Below are 17409 nucleotides of genomic sequence, written 5' to 3'. Positions count from 1 at the left end.
TGGGGCGGGGATGAATGGAAACGGGGCGGGTGTGAGCTCCGCTTTCTTCCTCACTCCCTGATTGGCTGTAGGGAAGTCAGGAGCAATTTCACCTTAAAGGGATAGCGGCACGGAATTTGACGGAGAGCGAGTTTGCTCAGAGTAAGCGGGATAGGGGATCGGGGGTCAGGCGGGACAGGGCAGGGTCGAAATTATGCTTTCTGTCACCCAGGTCAAAGACCCAGTTTGGCACCCCACCCCTCCCCGGATGCGTGTTTGCGTACATATACATACAAACAAACGAACACCTTCCCCAACACATTTATTCATAAAGGGCATAAAAAGCAGGCAATATATAATTTGAATACAAAGGAATCCTAAGAAGTATTATGACTGTATGACCAAAGGGAAAATGAGCATCTCTTCCAGTAAAAGCAAATTGTTTGTCAAAAGTAGAACTGCCATGTGCAGCAATTGTCTATCTGTGGTCAGGTTTTTAATTGGATTTATTTGGTCACAGGATCATTAAAAGACTGTATTTACATAAGGTCATCCAAGACCCTCTGGTTTGCTTTTAAAATGTTTTCGCTCGCCTCTTTGAGGCTTTTTTCCATCCACCCCTTGTGCAAACCCTTTCAATGAGTTTTGACGTGTAAATTACTCCCGAGTAAGCTTCAAAAAGATTCATTTCAATTTTATTTTTGTTTTATTACGAATTTTAGGAAATGATAATTTTGTAGTCATTTTAGGTTCCATGTAAGGTGAAAGAGGGACGCGGGTGGCGCTGTGGGTTAAACCACAGAGCCTAGGACTTGCCAATCAGAATGCTGGCCACATGACCCAGAAGCTGTACGCCGGCTCCCATGTCCAATAAAGCGAGATGAGCGCCACAACCCCAGAGTCGGCCACGACTGGATGTAATAGTCAGGGGTCCTTTACCTTTCAGGTGAAATAAATGCTTTTTGCGAGTCTAAAGTAGAAAGTGCCCTTCCATTACAATCCTAATGCAGCCAGGCTGAAAAGAGCTTGCGAGGCAACTGCCTCGGGCAGGAAAAATGCTCACACACCCCTTACTTTTCTGTGTGTAGATCATGTTTTACAGTGGTACCTAGGATTAAGAACTTAATTTGTTCCGTTGGTCCGTTCTTAACCTGAAACTGTTCTTAACCTGAGGTACCACTTTAGCTAATGGGGCCTCCTGCTGCCACCGCACCGCCACCGCACGATTTCTGTTCTCATCCTGAAGCAAAGTTCTTAACCTGAGGTACTATTTCTGGGTTAGCGGAGTCTGTAACCTGAAGCGTCTGTAACCTGAAGTGTAACCTGGGGTACCACTGTATCTGTAAAATGACTCAGCCTTAGTATTTAAAACACATTCAAAGTTCTGAAGGGATCATAGAATCATAGAATTGTGGAAGGGATCCCAAGGATCATCTAGTTTAGCTGATTCTCTTCCTCAGCTTCCCGCCCCTCCATCGTCCCTCCAGAATTTCTTTCTCACATATTAGGTTGTGTGGCTCGTGGCAGGCCAGGCCCTGTGGTAAGTGCCCACTCTTGTGGTGTGGCGCCCCCTCTTCCCCCCTAACTATGCCTCTGAGGCTGAGAGCCTCCATGGTGCCCTTCTGGAGGCTTCACCCAGGGCAGAAACCCTGGCTAGACACCCCACCCCATCCCAGCTATGGCTCTGCAGAATGAGCCATGGTGTTTTCCCATTTGGATGTTTTTCCAGGAGAAAGTTGACAGAAAAAGCATTTCTCCCTATTTCTTAACACTGGAATTTGGGGACATCCAATGAAATGGAATGTTGGAAGATTCAGGACAGATCAAAGGAAGGACTTCTTTATGCAGTGCAGTGTTAAACTGTGAAACTTGCTTCCACAGGAGGCAATGACGGCCGCTAACTTGGATGGCTTGAAAAGAGCATTGGAAAAATACATGGAGGAGAGGAACTCTTTTTAATAGCTTCTAGATATCATGGTAAGTGTGTGTGTGTGTGTGTGTGTGTGTGTGTGTGTGCGCCCCTCCGACCAGCAACCACTGCCAAATAAAGCTGACTAGTGCACCTGTTCCTTTAAGTTTTAAATAGCAAATACAGTCATACCTCATGTTATGTCTGCTTCATGTTATGTTGTTTCAGGTTACGTCCCGCAGCGACCCGGAAGTACCGGAAAGGGTTACTTCCGGGTTTCGCCACTTGCGCATGCGCAGAAGCGCAAAATGACGTCACACGCATGCGCAGAAGCGGCGAATCGCAACCTATGCGTGCGCAGACGTGCCGCTGCGGGTTGCGCTCTTTTCATGTTGCGAACGGGCCTCCAGAACGGATCCCGTTCGCAACCAGAGGTACCGCTGTATAATGGGTAGAGGGTGAATCAGGACCACAACCCAGGAGTGGCTAAATCATTTCTCCTCCTGCTGATTCCCCAAAGAAAATTGATCTCCTGAGGCTATTCCTGGACACAGCACCCCTCCCTCCACTGCACCCAGTCCAAAAGCCCCTCCCCCAGACCTCTTATTTACATTTTTAATCTGAGACACCTTAGTTGCAAGTACTGTATGCAATTAACTTCATGTGCAGATTTGCCCTTTACAAGGAGCTACAAGCCCAGTGATAAGTTTCAATCAATCTATCAGTTTATTACAGTCATAGACCAGCAATGATGAGATTCCTGACACCGCAGCTCTACAGTCCTGAGGTTGCATGTTTTCTTTCCTGGCTGATTTATGTAGCAGTGGCCTGGTCCACGCTTCTGTCACTGGAGAAGCATGACTAAGGAAATACTGTATTGTAAACACAGTGAGAGGGATGACAAGGGCATCCCTCTCACTGTGTTTAAAACTCACTGTGGATGGCAATGTGACTTAGAATCATAAAATTGGAAGGTACCACCAAAGGTCATCCAGGCCAACCCCCTGCAGGAATCACAGGGAAAATCCATCACAGATGGCCAGCCTGTAAAAGATATACATTTAATGTGCATGAAGTGCTCTGTTTGTGTGCATTGTGTATGAAACTTAGTGCAGCTTTGTACTTGCAGAATGTCTGGTTGTTTTTTTTAAAATAATTTTTATTAAGGTTTCAATCAAAAATTAAACAACAACAACGAAAAAGAAACATAAAAAAAGATACACAAATACATAATACAAATCTCAGAAAAAAAATTTAAAAAAAACACAAAAAGCAAGAATCAACAGTAAAAAGACAAAAAAAAAAACATAACAATTAAAAACAATATCTCTTTTCCATTTCCGTTTTGAGTTTACTTATTTTCTGGACTTCCTCATACCTCCCTCTTTTGTATTCCAATTCAAATTGTTTGTCCAGCAATTTCTTTTCCACTTTTTTAATCCCAATCTTTAATTTTAATATAATATAATATATAACTTCAACTTCTTTAAACCTAATCTTTGATCTTAATGTAATATAATCTTGAAATTTTACCTCTTAATTACCAAATTTCCATTTCCTTAAACATCTTTAATCCTAATCCTTAATCTTAGTCTATCATTAACTTTAACCTGTACAGCTGGAAACCACTTATTTTCAGTCCAACATCACTCTAACATTCTTTAATTTTGCAATGTTTCTGAAGATAATCTTTGAATTTCTTCCAATCTTCCTCCACCAACTCTTCTCCCTGGTCACGGATTCTGCCAGTCATTTCCGCCAGTTCCATATAGTCCATCAGTTTCATCTGCCATTCCTCCAGCGTGGGAAGTTCTTGTGTCTTCCAATACTTTGCGATGAGTATTCTTGCTGCTGTTGTTGCATACATAAAGAAAGTTCTATCCTTTTTTAACACCATTTGGCCGACTATGCCCAGGAGAAAGGCCTCTGGTTTCTTAGGGAAGGTATATTTAAATACCTTTTTTAATTCATTATATATCATTTCCCAGAAAGCCTTAATCTTTGGGCACGTCCACCAAAGGTGAAAAAATGTACCTTCAGTTTCTTTACATTTCCAACATTTATTATCGGGCAAATGATAGATTTTTGCAAGCTTGACTGGGGTTATGTACCACCTGTAAATCATTTTCATAATATTCTCTCTTAAGGCATTACATGCCGTAAATTTCATACCTGTGGTCCACAACTGTTCCCAGTCAGCAAACATAATGTTATGTCCAACGTCCTGTGCCCATTTAATCATAGCCGATTTTACCGTTTCATCCTGAGTATTCCATTTCAGCAGCAAGTTATACATTCTTGACAAATTCTTAGTTTTGGGTTCTAACAATTCTGTTTCTAATTTTGATCTTTCCACCTGGAAGCCAATTTTCTTGTCCAATTTAAATACCTCCATTATCTGATAATAATGAAGCCAGTCTCGCACTTTGTTTTTTAATTTTTCAAAACTCTGCAATTTCAGTCTATCTCCGTCTTGTTCCAAAATTTCCCAATATTTCGGCCATTTGACCTCCATATTGACCTTTCTCAAGGCTTTCGCTTCCATTGGTGACAGCCACCTTGGGGTTTTGTTTTCTAGCAAATCCTTATATCTTATCCAAACGTTAAATAGCGCTTTCCTGACAATGTGGTTTCTAAATGCTTTATGTGCTTTGACCTTATCATACCACAAATATGCATGCCATCCATGCAGAATGTCTGTTTTGCAGGGAGCTGTATCAAGTGCAAAGGAAGTGGAGAAAGATAGTTGTGGAGCTTAAAGCTGTAACAAGAGTGGGATATTTGTTTCTGTGCTACTGATGTTAAATTGATGGCTTATCCCTGGTAGTCGAAAGCAGAAACATTTATATCAACAATTACATCTGTGGGTGGCTAAAAACTTGATGACTTAAAGAAGAAACATGAATCCCTTTGAATATGCTTGGTAGTGAAAGATTCTGAGTGTTTCTTTTCTTTTCTTTTTATATTTCATTCTCATTCCCGTACTTCTACCTGCTAACTTACTCTGATAAAGACTCTGGGCATATTGCCAGTACAAGAGGTTTGGGCACTCTTCCAGCATGTATATCAATCTACCACAATTCTGTTTTAATGAATTATTTTCATGGTTTTAATAGATTTTTATGTGTATACATTCAGTTTTAATTATACAGATGTCTAATTGTTTTTTTAATTATTCCCCTCCCCCACATTTTTAGCTTTCTTATTTTTATCTGTAAGCCCTGTCAGGGAAAAAGGTGGGGTATGTATGAACAAACAAACAAACAAACAAACAAACAAACAAACAAATAAATAAATAAATAAGAAAATAAATAAATGTTCTGTTTCCAGTCTGAAAGCTTGTTTTCATGCTTCCTTGCAATGTGACATTTTCCAAAGTCCCTTGTATTTATACACCCCAATTGTGGCATCACTTCCTGGGTGTGCGATGCTGGTACAGTGCCCACATTTAAAGAGGAACACATCAGAATTGTAAAAATAAACCTGGCTGCCCTTGTTCACTAGGCATGATCCCAGGGAGGGAGAAAATCAAGAGTGGAAGCTGTTCTGGCATCGTCCTTCCTGAGGGTTAAAAAGTAAACTCAGAAGTGCAGGATACAGAGGACTCGCTGTTTGTAGCTCAGCTTCTGGAAGGGATTCCGTGCAAATGAGTAAACACCTCTTTCTGTAGCCTGTTTTAAGCAACCACACATGGAATGGAATAGCTTGCTGATGCTGGAACTTGGAACATAGCAGGGAGCTTTGCTGTAACACACCAACCTTGCCATTGGTCCATCTTGCTTCATAGGTCTCCTCCCCTGATTACGGCAATAGCCCATGAAGATTTCAGGCAGGTGGTATTCTCAGCCCTGCCTGGAGATGCTGCCGGGGCGGAACCTGGGACCTTCTGCATGCAAAGCAGGTGTTCTGCCCCTGAGCTACATAGGCCCTTTCCCAGGCCCACTGAGATTGCTCTCAAGGGAAGGATGGCAGCATACAACACACAGACCTCCTCCTAGCCTCGGAGTTGCAGGAGATCGCCAGGGCAACCCCATCTCTGCTGCACCTAGGTTGGCAGGAGGGCTGGGTGCCAGAGGGCAGTGGTGTCACTTGGACTGTCGCGAGTGCAGATGCAGAAGGCTGGTGGTGACAATGATTTGCCCCTGCTGGATCAGCCCCTCTTACTCCAGTGTGTCATTCATTGGCAGAGCCAGGGGCCAGGCAGCAAAGCCATAGGGGTGTCTTTGCTAGTGGAGCCATGGGAGGGGTTGATCCCACAACGCCTTGGGCCAAGTGCCCCCATGCCCTTCAGCTCATCCTCCTCCCTTTCCACAAGTCTGCAGCAAGCACATCGTTGTGAAGATCCCTGCTCTTGCCAGGCCTCGTCTGCTGATCTGGATTTGTCCAGGAGCCCAATGGGCAGATGACACTGGCAAAGGCAGTCCTGATGGCTTGGTGGGCTTGGCACCTTCCCCGTCCCCCCCTGCTTCTGAGAAGGAGGAGCGTAGGCATCTACTCTGCCCTTGGCATTGGACAGAAGTCCCCCCTCCGGGGACAGGGGGCGGCAGTGAGAAGAGCTTAGCTGAAAATCTGATTAAAGCAGGAGTTTGAGGGCACTTCCTCTACTTTCCTTTTTTAACTCCAGCCCTTAAACTTTCTTCTTCGCCTCGGAGAGGGGAATGGCAAGCATTTGGATTAAGGGATTGCAGGGCTGTCTGCTTTAATTACAGCTGCCACCCGTGACTCTGGCGTCCTCTGCTGAACTCTTGCACAGAGTAGAAGGAAAAGGCCAGGTTTCCAAGGGTAAGTTAATGCGTGAGCCTGTTTCCTTGGTGCACCCATGTCTCCAGGCCCAGGGCTTACACATGACCAGGGGCACGGGAGCAGCTTTTCAACCGTGTATCGAGCATAACTGTCAAGTCCTTTCCCTGGGGGAGCTTAAAGCCGCCTTCTCTCTTGTTCAGGTGAGCTGAGCAAAGAGGCTCGAGGAGGCTGGATCAATGGCGTAGCGTGGGTTGTCAGCACCCGGGGCAAGGCAAGTAATTTGCGCCCCCTAACCTGTGGATTTTAGTAGGGGCAGAGAGCTGCGAGTGCGATAGCCCCCCCCAGATGTTGCGCCCGGTGCGGCCAGCCCCCCCTACACCCCCCAGGCTACGCCACTGGGCTGGATGGTCAGGATTTGTACCAGGGTGTGCAGGAGATCACAGCCCTCCAGGGTCAAGCCTGGAAGTCCCCCAGAAACTCTGAAGTTGAGAGCAGGGAAGTGCAGAGGGAAGGGAAGAAGGAAGAAGGCTTCTCTGCTCCAATGCTACTCACTCTTTGTCCTCCTGTCAACTCATACCCAGTCACCAAATTCTAAGCACAACAAACACACACCCATTATCAAAGATGGTGAAGTTTCCTCCTTTGCTGCTGTCCAGACCCCCTGAAGCTTGAGAGTCTGTGCGGAAGCTGTGTCTGCCCAGCTCCTGTCAAAGCTGCCCACCTGGACCACCTTGTGCTGCTCTGTGCACTTTTGTCTCTACTGTTGCTCTTTGTGGGCCTTACCTCTTCTGCCTCTTCTGTCCCACTTCTGCCTGCAGGTAAGCAGGCCCCCACGGTGCCCACCAGCAAAAATAGGCAATTTGGTACCAAATGCATCTCTCATTGCCCTCACCTCGACCAGCTCTTTTAACACATTCTTGGTGGAGAGAAATAAGGGCAAACGGAAGTGTGAAATATGCTTTATGAACAGCCTCCAGTAACTGAAAGTGGGGTGGGGAAGCTTTTTGCTAGGAGCTTCCTGATAAAAACAGCATCTTCCTGTCCCAGCTTTTGGGGAGCTGCAGTAACTGAGTCTCTCCACTGGGTGGCACCCTATGCCCACATTGGCTGCAAGAGCTTTTCAGGTGAAAATGTGTGTGTGGTTTTCAATGGTGCCTTAAACGAGGTTCTCTCTCTCCCTGCTCCCCACATCTCCACCCCACTGCTACCCAAACTCTCACACTACCCACCATTACTCCTTCTTCCATATCCTGGCAGGGTCTGGTTCTTGTTTTTCTCTGGAGAAACAGCAGCCAGCTTGACCAAGGGATCAGGGATGCTTGCTTCTGCTTCTGCTGCAACATCTGGAGGGTTATTGTGTTGCAGTAAGAAGAAACAAAGCAATCTGAAGCTGATGTTCAGCAGGGTTTTTAGGCAGAGGAAGGGCTGGTGTTGCCTTCCCAGAGTGAGATGCAATTACAGGGTGCTCAGGTAGCAGGCCACAGAGACGCCCCCCATGCCCTGACACATGCCTCTTTCAGGGAACCCCCAACTTTGTGCTGTTTGGCCCAGCTCTGCCCTGAGAGCTAAGAGTTGCACACAGTCTGAACTCCTGGAATTAAACTGAAAGCTTTGTGGACACTCTGTAGGTCAAGCCGACAACTCCCGCCCTCCTTGACCATGCTGGCTGATGGGGGCTGGAGTGCCCCTAAAGCGCCTTGTCTTCCAGAGAGGCACAGCCCCTGCTCCCCACAACTGGTGGGGCTGATGCAGCCCATCCCGAGTGGGTGTTCAGCATGGCCCATGTGTGCTTCCTCCTCCTCCTCCTCCAGAGAGAGAAGGGGTTGTCTCAACTAAAGATAAGGGCCTGCTACTCTTTTCTGATCGGAGGCATCACTGCCCATTTAATGACACTCAATGACGTCTGATTTCCCAGATAAAAACGTATTTGTTTATAACGGGGCTCAGGGATCAAAGCTCAGGGATCAAAGCAGAGCTGTGTTGGCTTTTGCCCTTCCTGTTGCTGGGGAGGGGAAGAGAAGGTGCCCCCTCTCACTCAGGGATCCTTTGGTTGTGTTCCCTTGAACAGTGGCAACGTGGTTGGAGCCACCCTAGGCAGCAGCTGCTTGGACTCTGCTCCTTGCTTGGAGCGGAGTGGGGAACGTGTAGAAGACCCAGAAGAGAGATGTTTAACTTGTCTGGTGTGCCACCTTGGGATTCTCCTGGATCCTCAACTGTTCCTGCAATCCCAGACAATGACCCCCATTCCAGACACTCCAGGCCAGTCTAGTGCAAAGTTCCTTGATGGAAGGGAGAGCAGGGAAGGAGAGCAGAGCAGAGAGAGAGAGAGAGAGAGAGAGAGAGAGAGAGAGAGAGATCAAGAGAGAGAGAGATCTAAAAGGCTATTCTTAGCTTAGCAGCCCAGGTGGGTGAATGTCGCCAGGTAGCTTTTGCCGCTGCCCCCTTCCTTCCACCCACCCCACCTCTTATGAGATGTTTCTGCTCTTCCACTTCATTGATCACAGCCCCTCTCTCAGCACCATCCTGTTCCCTTTTGGCATGGCTAATATTTGGCTCCAGGGACTCCAGCCAAAACACTCTGATGGGCTGATGCTGTCTATTTCCCAAAGTGGAGGGGGTGACGGTGGGCCAGAAAACAGCCCTTTCCCTCTCAGAGAGACACTCTCAGGAAGTGACCAGGGCCTTCTTGGACTCTGTTATCAGCCTGGCTCCAAGGAGGACTTGGGTGGCTAAGAGAGCACTGAGCACCACCCAGTCTTTCCCTGTGCTTGTTTTTTGCCTTCTGCTCAGGCTTGGAGTGATCCTGACTGGTGCCCAGGACTTGTCACACAAGAGCACATTCCCATCATTGCAGAGGAATGGTGAAGCCTCCAGAGCACCAGTGATGCTGCTGCATGTGGGCGACCTTCCCACTGGCTGGAATATTTACATAGAATCATAGTTGTAAGGGACCCTGAGGATAATCTAGAGGATCATCTTTCCTGCTTTCTCAGAAAGTCAGAAAGGGCTGTAGCTTCCTGGCAAGCGTGAACCTCTGCTGCCTGTCATTTCAGGCCACCCTGAGTTAGTTGGCCTGTTGGTCTGACTCAGGAGAAGGCAGCTCCCTTCCCACTTCTGCCTGCAAAGGAATCTGACCTCAGCACAAGCCATGGGGCAGCCTTCTCCATACAGCACCTGAAGGTAGCAGGCCAGTGCTCAGGGTGAAGGCCAGGCAGGGTGGCACCTGCAGCTGCACCTGCTCAATTCCCATCAGCACCTGCCACTTCAGTCTGCCTGATGGGAGGCGTGGCCCTTTGTTGTAAGGGAGACAGAGGAGGGATGTCTTCCATGCCTTACACTCCCTAAGGGAGCATCTTGGCCACTGTTGTCTCTGCTTCAGGCAACATGGGCCACAAAGCCCCCTGGAGCCAGCTTTCAAGTCCCTGCTTAGCCATGGAACTCGCGGAGGGGGGGGCACCTTAGTCCCATCACTCTCTGAGATATACTCAGAGTCACAAAGTGATTTCATGCTCTTTATTCAGCTCATAGTGGTGAGGAGGAATGAATAGAAGTCCCCTCACAGTATCTGCTTTATATACATTATTTACACAATGGGCTGCACATGATTGGCTAATTCCAGAATTCTACTGTAAGCCAATCAGGTTGTGGATTCACTTCTATCTGGAGCAGGATTGGGTGTCCTGCCAACCAATCATACTGCTGCATTGTTCTAGGACCAATCAGACTGCTGCATTCTGAATCCTATTGTTCTAGGACCAATCAGACTGCTGCATTTTGGATCCTATTGTTCTAGGACCAATCAGACTGCTGCAGTTTGGATCCTATTCAACTCAGTACATAACACTCTCTTTCGTGTGAGACTGAAACACAAGCAATGAACATAAGAACGTAAGAAGAGCCTGCTTATCAGGCCAACGGCCCATTGGAGCACAGGAGCCCTCTCCCCTCCTGTGGTTTCCAGCAACTGGAATTCAGAAGCATTACTTGTCCCATCCTCTTAAAGTAAGGTTATCAGATTTTTTCAATGAATCCGGGGACACTTTTCAACTTCAATGGATTTTGTATGGGGACTGATTTGTAAATCCGTGGACTGTCCCCAGGAAATGGGGATGTCTGGTAACCTTATTTTAAAGCCATCCACACTGATGACCCTCACTGCCTCCTGTGGGAGGCAGTTCCATAGGTTAACTAAGAAGGACTTTCTTTTCTCTGTCTTGCATCTTCCAGCACTCAGCTTCCCTGGAGGCCAACCAGTCCTAGTGTTAGGATATAGGAAGAGGTCAAGGGCAGCAAGTGACCCACCAACAACCACTTTCAAGCTGTCTCCCCTCTTGCCTCTTCCGGGAGCAGTGGAGGGGGAGGTCCCAGTCTTGCATAGGTCTATGCATTGGGGCAGGGCCTTGCCCTCTGCCCCAGTGGGATTCAAGCACCTTGGTTTCTGTTTACTCTGTTATGCCCCTATTATCTGGGGCATTCCGGAGGCAGCTTTGACTGTTATCAAGGTTGGTGCGGGAGTCATGGCAGTGAACTTCATGCCCCCTCACCTCCTTGCGTTATTTTATGGTTGGGAATCTTTGAAATCTGCCGACTCCTTCTGTGTGTCATTAGGAAGCCTGGAAGGGAGAGGCCTTTGGGAAGTGGCTGGCTGCCTGGCATAGAGGGGTCACACAGTTCATGGCAGTGCCAGGCAATTGTTGCAAACTGCCTGCCCCCCGCCTGCTTCCTTTTGCAGCCAGTGTGCACAATGGTTCATAAAAAGCAATGAATTTAAGTAGAATACTAGTAGCCGCAACAGATAATACCAGCGCAATGCAACATTTGATAGTTTGCCAATTAGCAGTTCATTGTAAAGCATATCATACATTCAAAGCACATGGCTTTCCCCCAAAGAATTCAGGGAACTGTGATGTACTGCTCAGTGCTGCAATTCCCAGCACCCTGAACAAACCACAGTTCCCAGAATTCTCTGGGGGGAAGCTGTTTGCTTTGAGTGTATGGCGCATGCACCATCCGCTGCACTTCTTGACAAGTCTGACCACCGTTAAGTTTACTGATGATTTTATCTGCTGCTCTAGACCTTGGCAAGGCTTATTACTAAATGCCAGAGGCATAAGCTAGAGGCTGGCAAAACTGGCAACTGGTGGTGGTGGTGGGAAACGCAGACCCAAAAATCACCGTTGGAGATTGACTGGGAGAGATCCTGCAACAACTGGCAGGAGAGGAGAGAAGAGAAAGTGCTTTCAGGATATGAGTCTATCCTGCTGGGAGATCTGAGAGTAAACCCTATTAAACTCCATGGGGCTTCTTTCTGCGTAGGCTTGCAGAGGATTGCGTTGTTGGCATTGCTGATGCAACGCTTTACAAGCCTTGCCCAATATATAGGTCGAGGTGCACAGGGGCAGGTTGTTACTTTGCAAGTATTTTGGACTGATGCTCACTGGAAAACTTGCTTTCAGAAAATAAACCGCACCCCAAAATAGTTCAGTTAGCAAAGGACTCTGCTTGTGCGCCAGTCTACAAGGCTTGCCAGATTTTCAAGTACTTGGGCCACCTAAACTGTAGTAATTTCTAATGCGGCTACTGTGGTAAAGGTCCCCCCCCCGATGGGGGGCACCGATACCCCTCTTTGCCAAGGACGCAAAGGACTCCAGGAACACCTCTGCCAGTTAGTGTAGGCAGTACTAAGTTTGATGTACTAAGAGTTTGACATTCCCTGTCCCAGGTGGCAGGGGTGGGGGTGGAATGCAATGAGCTCTGGCATAGGTGCCAACTCCATGGGGCCCTGGTCCATTTGGCTCCCCAATAAAATATTTAGGGATGCTGACCCTCAGTATTTTCTGCAAATTGATGCCTCCCTCCCTTCCTTCCTTGGGCAGCCACCTCCCCTCCCCCCAGCAAGCCACTGCCCTCTTTTCCTGGCTTGTCCTCCTCCAATATTTTGTTCAAATTGGCACCTATGAGCTCTGAGCAGCTGGCTAGCCTTGCACCCATGCTCTTCCTTGGGAGATTCCAGGAGGTCCCAGGAGGCTTGGTTTTCATGCACCTCCCTACCAAATTGGGCCCTGAATGTGTGTGTGTGTGTGTGTGTGTGTGTGTTCAGTTCTGAACTCTACCCCCTCCTGCCGCCACCCAAAGACTCAAGTCCCCCCTGGGCCCCCCTTCGTGTCCTGGTTTTTGCTCCCTCCTCTTGCCCCATTGATTCAGTGCTGCCTGTCTTGACACTGGTGCTTCTTTGAAGCCAACGGACCAGGGCTCTCTGGCCCAACCACAAGGACTGGCACTTTTGCTGCCCCAAATCAGAAGCACCCAATCAGCTAGTCTCTCTCCTGTCAGGTTCTTTATTGTGGAGCCAGCCCCTCTGCCAAGGCCACACTGCACCCACCCGCGGATGAGAGGCACAGCTCTTCAAAGGCAGAAGCCAAATGGACACCATGAGATCTTGCTATGAGCACACTGTGGTCCTCTTCAAAATACTCCAACAAGGGAGACATTCTTCCCACTTCATGGGCAGCCTGGTCTAGCCACGATGGGCTGTGATATGTGTCGGAGAACAGCTGCTAAGCACTGCAAGGGTAGCCTCAACCCCATACACTGTGTGACCTGGTATTTGGTTTTCTGTTGCGCCATCATTAGTCCCGGGTGAACTTCCCCTGGTTCCTGAAGTCAGCAGCCATGCAGGTCCCAAGAGGCACAACATTTCCCTCCCCCACAACTTTCCAAGTTCCCTAGGTATCCCTCAGGTACAGTGTCCTCTGCAGGGGCATCCAAGACCCCACAGATCCACATACATTTGGGAGACGGCCACTGAGTTTTTGGCAGGTGCCGTACCCATGTCTTCATTTGCTCCACGTTCAGCACCAGCAACTTGATGCTTCAGAGATGTGGACTATGGACACCTTGCTTGGTTCTTCAGGGTGCAGAGAGGCTTTTCCCAAAGAAGATTCAGCTCTGAGTTCCTCAAAGAGGCTGCAACTATCAGGCCGTTTGCAAGCTGCACCCATGAGAAGTGCCTCTGGTGAGTTTGGGAGGAAATAGGTCCTTAAGAAAGAAGCTGTGTCCAGGGAAGAACAGCAAGGGTGGGAAAGATGAGCCCAACTGCCTGCCTCCTTACCTGGCTGGTCCATCCAAGCGGGCAACAGGATCCTTGCCCAGGGGCTCCCAGGAAGGTGTGCAGCACCCCAGCACCCTTAGACGTAACCTGTCAGGTTATAAGCGTTGAACTCACTCTTAGCCTTTGGAGAGGTGGCTGGCACTGGTTGGCTCCTGGCCACCATGGTTCGAGAACGGTAAGGGCTGTAATAGGCAGCATGTGGGTCTCGGGGTGGGCAAGAAGCGCAGAGGATGAAGCCCCCAATGATAGACACCAGGGAGGAGAGGACACCCAGGTACAGGGACTCCCCAAGCTCAAACTTCATGCTGTCAGGAACGATGGGGTTGTAGAAGTCACGGAGCACCACGTGGATGTTCCACACCACAGGGATAAAGCAGAGGAGCCCCCCGAGGACAAAGGCTACCCCACCTGCCACCGCCACCTTGTCCTTGGCCGGGGAGCCTTGCGAGAAGATGGTGCACCTCATCCCCACCACGCAGATGATGGAGGCCAGCAAGGAGACAGCGATGGAGGAGGACATCATCGCCTGGGCTGCCTGGATGTCAGTGGGCAGGTTGAGCAGCGAGCTGTAGACGTCACACTGAGTGATGCCTGTGCTGTAAGTGGCGCACTCCATCCAGAGGCCTTTGGAGAAGCCGACCGCCGTGACGATGCTGGAGCCGATGTAGGAGCTGGTCCTCCAGCTGGGCAGCAGGGTGGCCACGAAGGCACACAGCAAGCCCAAGAGCCCCAGGGCATAGCCCACCAGCTGGAGGCCCACAGAGACCATTTCGTCTCCCTCTCTTGCTGGGAGCTGCCTTTTCTGTGCCTGCCTGGCCTTTGGTGAGAGACTGGCGTTGGCTGCTGTCTCGTCTGCTGCTGGGGCTGCCAGGAGGTCCGTGTCTGCTGGTCTTCTTGTGGGGGAGAAAAGGTTATCTAGGAGGGAGGGAGGGAGGAAACCACATTTGGTTAATGATTGACTGGTAGCTTCTGAGAAATGCCAAACGCCCTTTTGATCCCTGTTATTGGTAGAAATCACATTTGGAAAACCCCAATAATACTAATAATAAGGAGGGTGAAGGGAGAGAGAACAGCAGCCAGCTATGATGGTTCTTAAAAGTAAGAGATGCAGATAATGGGAGAGGGGTGGGGTCTCACAGAACCCTCCCCACCCTGCCATTTCTGCTTTACCCGGGCTGCTGGGTCAGCATCTGACAACAGAAGGGGGTGGGATGGGGGACAAGTGGTGGGGAAGCAGAGAATGCTAACCAGCCTGTGAGGAGGAATTGCTCCCTTCTGCGCCTGTTCAAGAAGCCCCATTTTGACACTGCTGCCTTCTTTCCCAAGAAGAGCCCTGCTGTAGCTGGATCAAGCAAAAGCGAGCCCATATAGTCCAGCATCATGTTCTGACAGTTGCCAACCAGATGCCCCAATGAGAAGCCCCTGCACAGGAGCTGAGCAGAGCAGCTGCACTCTGCTCATATGTGCTCCCCAGCAACTGGTCTCTGACACTGGAGGGAGAAGGTAGCCATTGTGGCTCGCAGCCACTGATAGTCATGTTGCCTGCTTCTCCTCACGGGAGATAAAGTTTTGTGCTCAGGTTCCAGACCTTCTTCATTTTATTTTCAGCCATTGTTGCATCAATGGAGTTTCATTAGGCAAAGGCAGTCGATTTTGGGGGGGCAGGTGGGCTGAGGGGCTTTGCTGACTGCAGGGTGGGAGGGGGAGTTTTGCTGCTCCACTGCTGACATGTTGCCCTCCCCAAATCTGCTGTTTGCATTTCAGTGGGGTTTTCCACTTGGCACCAGTGGAGGCTTCCTAACAGCTCCGGTGGGTATGTTTAGTCCAGACCATCAGGTGAACTCAGGGAGCTCCCTAATAATGTAACTCAGACCATCCAGATTCTAGGATAGTCAGCCAGCAGTGACCAACACCCTGCCAACCTGATGTTTTGAACTATGACTCTGATCAAGTCAGGATGGCCCAAAGGAGAGGGGAGCTGAGAATTGTAGCATCATGCTGGCAGACAGGGGTCTTTCCCAGCCCCACCTGGGGACTGAACCTGGGACCTTCTGTATACAGAGTAGCACTGGCCCCAAGGTGGCTCAGCTATTTACAGAGCAAAAAGAAATGTGCACAGCAGGTCATTGCCTTCACACAGTAAACATCACGCTTAGTTTGCTCCTGAGAACTGCAGTATTGGTGGGGTTGGCATTGTATGGAACACTGTGGCAAATGCACTGTTTTCTAGGGTACCAAAACAACAGAAACATGAATTTTCATGGTGGTACGTAAGAATCTAAGAGGAGCCCTGTGAAGTCAGATGCACTAATGGGAAGTCCACAAGCAGGGCATGAGGTGTTTCTGATCATGAAGGCATACCCTCCAAGTGTCCCGATTCTCCAGGGACAGTCCTGGAATTGCAGACGCCACCCTAGTTTTTTATTTGATCCCAGAATGTTCCAGTTTTCCTTTCCCCCACCACCCCTCTACGTCACAGAGAACGAAAGTGGTGGAGTGATCTGGAACACACACACACACACCACTTTTGGAAACAGGAACACCCCCCCCCACCGTGTGTAGGTGCAAAGCAGACTCTTGCTTATACTGAAAATAAAATACCTGCACAAAATTAAGGAAATGGTGAAGCTGGCATATGAAATCCTTCCTATAATTTTGAAGGAAAATGTAACCAATCCACTTTTAATGCTTCTGATGGATTAAAAAATATATATGCTACTCTTAATGTAGTTTCATTAACTTTTTCTGGGCATCAGCCTCTCCCCGCACCAACCATTCTCTGAAGCCACGTTCTAGTTTGGGGCCTCACAGGGCTCCAGCTTTTGTCACAGAAATCCTCTTAGACTCCTAGCCTCCCCCCCCCTTCTCTCTCTCTCTCTCTCTCTCTCTCTCTCTCTCTCTCTCTTTCATGCCTACCCCCCTTCCCCCCCCCAGCTTTCCTTGCCTGCCTCTTCAGGTCTGGGGGTTGAGCAACGGGAAAATGTCTGCAGGGCTCAGCCCCCTTGGAGCTTTGCCCTTCCTAAGGGACAGATTTATCTCTTTTTCGCCACACTTTCTCCAGGCTGCCCTGGCCTGCTACAGGTGACTCACATGATAGCTGCTTCCAGGTATCTGAAGGGTTATCAGTCATGCAGGTGACAGGTCAGCATCCTCTTTCTTCTGTTGCCCCAGAGGGCAAGGGCAGAACCAGTGGGAAGGAAATGGCAGGGGAGCAGATTTCAGCAGAATGTTTGGAGAAACTTTTTAGCACCAAGTGCTGTGCTGGGACGGAGGCTGCCTGTCTCAGAGACGCTAAGCTCTTCTTTCTGCTGCAAGCATTTTAGCAGGGCTCCCGTGGCTGCCTGACAGGGATGCTGTAGCTGCACTGAGCAGGTGGAGCGTGGAAATACATTAGATGGCCTCTAAAGGACCTTCCAACTTATAAATAAAGGTTCAAACTGCCTGGCTGGATCAGACCGGTTTCTGCCTTGTTCAGCATCCAACCATGGTGTTTTTGGGAAGCCCACAATTGGTGGGCATGAAGGCAAGCCAGTGGCTAGCCACCATGCCTAATAACCTCATCCTCCCCCTTCCCTCACCAAGTCATTGTTCTAACTCCCTTTAGGAGGCATCTGAGCCACAGCCCATCACCATGTCTCAGGGCAGCAGCCACTCTCATTGCTGGGCA

General features: G+C 48.9%; 1 protein-coding gene and 1 long non-coding RNA gene across 2 annotated transcripts; one reads left to right on the top strand and one right to left on the bottom strand.

Moving 5' to 3' along the window:
• The first annotated feature begins 21 nt into the window (after positions 1-21).
• LOC308468068 lies at positions 22-5109 on the top strand. Its single transcript, XR_013981438.1, has 3 exons — positions 22-141; positions 1861-1956; positions 4597-5109. It is a non-coding gene; the product is annotated as an uncharacterized lncRNA (long non-coding RNA).
• Positions 5110-12949: 7840 nt separating this feature from the next.
• On the bottom strand, positions 12950-14643 carry CLDN2 (claudin 2). The gene has a single exon (XM_080989963.1). It carries the CDS (start codon positions 14509-14511, stop codon positions 13819-13821), a length of 693 nt encoding a protein of 230 aa, XP_080846089.1. The 5' UTR covers positions 14512-14643; the 3' UTR covers positions 12950-13818.
• Positions 14644-17409: the final 2766 nt, after the last annotated feature.

The sequence above is a fragment of the Podarcis pityusensis genome, assembly GCF_964106645.2.
Source record: "Podarcis pityusensis genome assembly, chromosome: Z".
NCBI lineage: Eukaryota > Metazoa > Chordata > Lepidosauria > Squamata > Lacertidae > Podarcis > Podarcis pityusensis.
Note: the sequence above shows the minus strand (reverse complement) of the source record. Positions and strands in the feature narration are given on the sequence as shown.

Coding starts and splice junctions, on each gene's coding strand:
- CLDN2 (XM_080989963.1), bottom strand. CDS start 14,511: ATGGTCTCTGTGGGCCTCCAGCTGGTGGGCTATGCCCTGGGGCTCTTG.